Genomic DNA, 6,290 nt, shown 5'->3' with positions numbered 1-6,290 from the left:
TCATCTGGACATTGAGCCATTGACCAGTACCCTCTGGATCCTCTGCATCCATCCAAGCTTACGGAATTTCAGTCTAAATTGACCAACTGGGACAGAGGCTAAAGCCTGTGAGGCTTTTCATTGAGCTGGTAACCATAATCTCTTGGGGCTAAACTATTGAAGATCTGAAAATTGAATTGTGCTTCCTACAAGTCTCCCTGTGTTCCTGGGGAGAGGAGTAGGTTCCACAGTTCAGGGAGGAAGAATCCCATGATCAGCTCAATGGAGCATGAAGAACCATCATATGCATCCTGCACAATAGGGAATTCACAATAACTTCACTACAGCTTTGCAGAAAGCAGATTACCCAAACTAGCTTCCAGCAGCTCGTCAGGTGCAACAGTCACCTGAGTTGATTCTTACTAAATGTTTTGGTCATCGACATGCAAACTGGCCACATGAAACTTGAGAAAAGTTTGAAATCTCAGACTGAGTTCTTGCTTTCTAGTAACAAGTCAGACAAACAGGTATCAGGAATTAGAGGAATAGAGTGATTTTGGCTTCTTTGTGAGAAAGCATTTGTGGAAATAGGAAGAAGAAAAGAACAACTTGGGTTCATCAACGTGCCTTTGTTGCAGTATGGGAAATAAAAATTGTTTCAATTTCATCTGATGAAGCCTTTGTGGATTCTAACAGAAGTCCTGGGGCACAGAGTTTTACCTGTCTTTTTGCAGATCCTGTGCTTTTTTGGAATATCTGCAGGAGCTACAGCTGGCTGAATAATAAATGTGATCTATAGTAGCTCTCATGATCTTCAAAAGATGAGCAGAATGGTAAAATGAGGAATAGCAAATAATAGTTAAAATATAGTCCCTTGGTTTTACTGGCATTGTATAAAGACTGGGTCAGATTCTGCCTGTAGTCACACTTAGGCAGCTTCCTAAGTAACGTATGAATTTGTTGAGTACAAAATTTCGTTCAAGGATTTTTAAAGGATAAATTATTAAAGTCACAAACAGCAGTGGCCAATGGCTTGCCTGCTGCCTTTTTGGGAACAGTGCCACCTCCTATACTCTGTGTCTTTATGCATTCTGATGTGAAGAAGTTGAGATGCTGGCAAGCCATTAATTTCTTACTATTACATGATCTCAGATATTTTTGGCCATGTGGAGGCCTGGGTCATTTGCTTCCTTCTGTGGTAATAATGTGACTAGCTCATTTTCCACCAGGGTGAGAACCCCCAGTTACTAAAGCATCTTTTGCAATTTGGCTAACATTTTGTAAGGTGTTTCTCAGTTTTTAGCATGCTTTTATGCAGTTGTTATAAAGTACAGGATTTTGTGAGTTGGCAGGCTGTTGATTTCCAGCACAGTATGGCCATAGCATATTGCCAGGTTCTGCAAGTCTCTATCTCCTGTAACAGAACACAACAAGATTGATTATAAGTAGAATTTGGAATTACAATAACTAAAGGCTGTTGCTGATTTCTGAGACGCATGCTATAAAATTCCATGAAAATTGCCTGCAAAGAGCCAGTGATACCATGTAATAATGGTTAATTGTGGACCTGGTTGATGTGTATATTTGCATACACATATATGTGTTGTTCACAGTCAACATTCTCTTTACCATGAAAGGTATAGTCTTTAGGTTAAAGCTGATGTTTGTGTTCTGCCATTGTTGTACACAGACGCAGTGCCCGGCAGAGCCTTTGGATTCTGCATGGATTGCAGCGTCAGAATTCAAATCTGTGAAACCACCTCCCCACCCAAAATCTCATTGTGAATTCCCAAGCTCACACAGACTCCACAATCCTCTCAACTCCTCAGATTATTTTAATCTAAATCTTTAACTCTATCCCAAGTGCAGTTTTCATTCTGAAGTGTTAGAAGCTCTTCAAAATCCCATTAAGAAGTTTTTGCTATTGCCGTTGGTTTTAAAAGACAGCCCTCAGAGATTACAGCAATGGGCATAAAGTTCTGCAAAGAAACGTAAGAACATAGATGCCATTAAAATAATGAGTTCTGTCCTAAAATACAGTTCATCATTTTAAAGGGTTGCTTGTGGCACAGGATGAAGAAGATTCTTTGTAGCTGAGAAGAGGCTGAACCCAGATGTAGCAACGAGTTATTCAAGTGATTGTATCTTGATTCGCTTTGTTTTATGCAAAAGATGGTCCAAGCCGCAAACATATGATATTTTAGAAGATACAATTCCACAAAGTGGAAAAAAATCGTAAGCCAAATGAGTTTGGAAAGCTCATTTTATAGAAACCATGTAAATGGTAATTTGAAATTCTTTCTGAACATCTTACTTGAGAACTTGGGAAGGCTGCCACTGAGAAAAAAGATTGCTTAGATGTAGACCCACATAGATTAGAGCAAAAGCATTGAACTGTGCTCTGCGGTATCCATACGTCTTTGGATAGTATCACATTTTGAAAAGGTATATGCTCTGACATGGAGAATATGAGAAGAGACTTGAAGATCTGGCTGGATACAGAGAAAAGCTTTGTGTAATTTGGAATGCTGCACATTTTGCCAAATCATTGCTATAAAAATCTTGGTCTGTAGATACAAGGCTAGGATGTATGGATTCTATCTTCACTGAAATGGTTTTTGGCATATCACATTTAAAACTATGTTAGTTTCTCCATAGAGAAGTTTTACTAACTGGAAATTTGAAGTATATTTTATATGTATAATTTGAAGTTATTATGTCTGCTTAGAACGATGGTGAGGTTTACTGAAGAAGGTGCTCAGATGAAAAGTGCTTTGTAAATGATACTGTCGTACTCATGCAATTGAATGCCTTGAAGGTGCCACCTACACTACATAGGAGCTTAGCCTGTTGTAAAAGAACATGTCTGTTGGCGTTGGGCGTTGACTGGGTTGGGTTAGGTCTATTCCTTTTCCATATAATTTTCTTTTACTTTAGGCTTAGGCTGTATGGAATTAAAAAGGGTTTTATCGAAGTGGAATTGAATACCCATGTTTCTTTTCTAGGTTACTTTGATGGATGCCAACTACGTTATGGATGAGACTCTTGGCACATCCACATTTCCTATATCTTCTCTGAAACTGGGAGAGAAGAAGGAGGTCCAGTTAACTTTCAATGATGTAAGTTGCAACGTTCTTAGCTTTGCCTGTGTTGGTGCAGCTTTGAACGTGATGGAAAGTTCTTAAAAGAGCACCTGAACTGAGGGACCTAAACTGTTGTGTAGACCAGGACGTACCATGTTTCTGTCCTTTATCAGGTGTCTGAATTTTATCTGTGCCACGTTCTGGTTAGATAAAGCTTCTTCACAAATCAGTAGAGGACGGTGCTTATAAAGGCTAAGTGATGTGTCCTAAGTCTGATGTTACTCAGAGTATTCCCTCAGTCACTTTCTTGAAGCATAAGAAAAACATTTGGCCTGCTCTTGATACTCGTCAGAAGTACATGTTCCTAGATGAAAGGAAATCCAAGACTATTTCTTATCCCATCAGTCTACCTCAGGACTATGTATGTATGTGTTTTCTTAATACAGAGCTAAGTTTTGAATTCAAGAAGGGATTACAGTGTATCATGGAGGGGGTAAGGGTGGCAGCCTTTCAGTCAGGAAGTAGCTGAATCCTGAGGTGAGAATTGTGCTCTTCATACCCTGTTCTGAAGCTCGTTTTCTAAGCACTCACTGTTGTCCATGGTTAAACACAGAGTGCTGGCCTAAAGGCACTGTATTTATCTTCTCACAGTCCTGCTGAGAGGAGAATTAAGCAGTGCCACTGAATGCCTTAGTGTCCTTTCTGAGAGAATCCTCTTTAAAAGTCTAGTTTTAAGCTTCCGCTTGCTAAACCAGTTTCTGCACCACTTGGTTCAATTCAGTTTAATGGTCTTTGTTAGCATGAGAGGTTACGCAGTGTTGCTGGTCAGTATATTACCTCTACTACTGATGCCTGTGGCTTCCGGAAAGCTAACAGAAATTCTTTTATTATTATAAGTTTCACTTTCAATAAATGGCTTGTTGCAACACAGCCCTAGTTAACATGCAATAATGCATTAATGTGAACGTTCTAAAAAAAAGGCAAGTCCCAATTGGATTATTCTCTTTAAACACATATACAAAACATACGGAGTCAGTTTAACAGGATTGTCTGCACGGTAACTCCCGGAAATTGTTGTTAAATCTGTGTGTAATTGAGCTTGTCCTGCATGTATTAAAATATCATCATTTATTAGAACAACATATCACAGGCCATTCTGAACATAATTCGGTACTTGTAGTTATATCCATCACATCTGGTTATCTTTATATGTATATATATTTTATGCATATACTGTATGTATAAATACTGTCTGCATTTCTGTTTATTATATGATCAGAGGTCTTGATTTGTGACTGCTCTGCTGTTTTCTATGTGATATAACTTCAAAAATGTGGTTACAGCAAATAACTGGTTAAGGCCTATTTATTGGAAATCGGAGAGTTTCATGTGTAAGTTTTAGCATTTAATTAAGCGTAGCCTTAGGACAGTTGGAATTTTGATACCCTTATTTTTTTTCCTTTTTCTTTTTTTTTAAAGTTACTGCATTTTTTGAAGTTTCTGCATATTTATTTCACCAAGTGCTTCAGTAACTTGGGCTTCCAGAGTGTGGGCTGACTGCAGATGCCTGGTTCTGCCAGGCACGAGGTGAGGTAGTGAGAAAGAGCTGATGAATAAATTTTGAAAACACAGTTTACAAAGCTCATGCCAATAATATAAGGCCTTGCCACATTACAGATATGCTTTAACTTCTCATGAGCACTCAGCCAGGCTTGGTAGAGTACATAGGGGAAAAAAACCAGTGAAAAAAGCCAAATACGACTCTGAAATTTGTAAGCAAGTGGTAAGGGAACATCAAGTCAGGTTGAGCCCAATGTAGACAATTTGTATACACCACGTGTATTCCTGAGATTTCTATGGCAGTCTGTATAAGGTATAGAAAATGGCATGCTATTTCCCTATTGGAACGTTTCACTTCAAGGGTTTATTTAATACCACGTGTGTACATTTTTTTCAACCATTGGATCACTGCATGGTTTCTGAAGTGCTTTCTAAATTAGTAATATCAGTTGCTGGAATAACGTAATTACTACCCTGTCTTTGAAGTATTTCCGTAAATGACTCTTCACTCTGTTTCTTCATGTTCGCCCTTTGTTATTTCTTTGCCTTTTCTTTCGCCCACCACCCTGTTAATACGCCACCTCATTTACAATTCCCATTTCAGAGGGCAGGAGTGGAGTGCCAGGTTTTACCTGGCCCGTCGGCAGGTACGCGGGATGTGGGAGGCCAGAGGCGGCTTTGCGCTTCCACGTCCTTAACTACTCTGTATAAGTGTCAAGCAAACGTTCAGTCTGAGGTGTTCTAGCTCCGTTCCTAGTGATCGCATACCACAAACGAGGAGGGTAATCCGTCTGTAGCTAGAGGCAGAGTGAAACAAGACACTGTGTGAGTCTGTTGCACGTCTACAAGGCTGTACCAGTGTGTCAGTGGTCATTGCGTATGAGAGAGCTGGGGGAGATGAAAATGCCTGTCTGTTCCGTCTTAGTTCTAGCAACCTCGTACTGTTGAATTTTGCCTGACAAATGCAGTTAGTGCTTTAACCATCATTTTTAAACTTTTTGCCTGCAGGGAACCCCTTTAAGTGCTCTATGAAAGAGGTAGAGGAGACAAACCCATAGCTTATGGGTCAGGTAGTTCTATGTGGTCTGCAAGTGAAATCATTATGTAGTGACATTTATAAATTTATTTCCACCTTTTGGAAACTTGTAAGCAATCACTCCTCCTGATTGATAAATTTAAGTGTATTTAACTGTGGAAAGAAACTTGGTGGCTCATGTGGAACACAGAACAGTCATTCCCTTACAAGTCTTTGTTTCAGATACAAGTTGAGTATGAAATTTACCCAGTGAAGTGGGAAGCAAGTGGCAGATAGACTGTGGCTGGCAGTAGAAACAAAGGATCGTAAGTGTGTGAAGACGATTGGATCCCTTCAGGCCAAAGATGAATAGCACTGTCAAAAAGTGATTGTCAGTGGAAGAAAGCCAAGACAATGGGATCTGATGAATGAAAGTCAGGATCTAGCAGCACCTAGCAGCATTTTATACTGTATTCAGTGCTAGTGGTGTATTTTTGTAAAGAAAAAGTTCCATAGAAAAGAAAGTCATCACGTATTTCAGAAATGTCCTCCTTTTTAAAAAAAAGTGATTTAAAGAAAAATTCTGACAGTAATAGTTAGTTTGTGTTCCAGGTGTGTTTGTGGTTTTTTGCCTCTGTAAGTGGTGTAAGCAT

General features: G+C 39.3%; 1 protein-coding gene across 1 annotated transcript in view; it reads left to right on the top strand.

Moving 5' to 3' along the window:
- Positions 1 to 422: 422 nt before the first annotated feature.
- Positions 423 to 6,290, top strand: part of LOC104080418 (cytosolic phospholipase A2-like) — a gene marked incomplete at its 3' end in the record, with an annotated part of 29,261 nt that continues 23,393 nt past the window's right edge. The window contains exons 1-2 of the mRNA XM_009582811.1: positions 423 to 506; positions 2,985 to 3,098. Coding sequence (XP_009581106.1) covers positions 423 to 506; positions 2,985 to 3,098 — 198 coding nt within the window. The remainder of the gene's footprint in view (positions 507 to 2,984; positions 3,099 to 6,290) is intronic.

Source organism: Fulmarus glacialis, unplaced genomic scaffold (assembly GCF_000690835.1).
Source record: "Fulmarus glacialis isolate BGI_N327 unplaced genomic scaffold, ASM69083v1 scaffold13988, whole genome shotgun sequence".
Classification (NCBI taxonomy): Eukaryota; Metazoa; Chordata; class Aves; order Procellariiformes; family Procellariidae; genus Fulmarus; species Fulmarus glacialis.
This window is presented reverse-complemented; position numbering and strand designations above follow the sequence as displayed.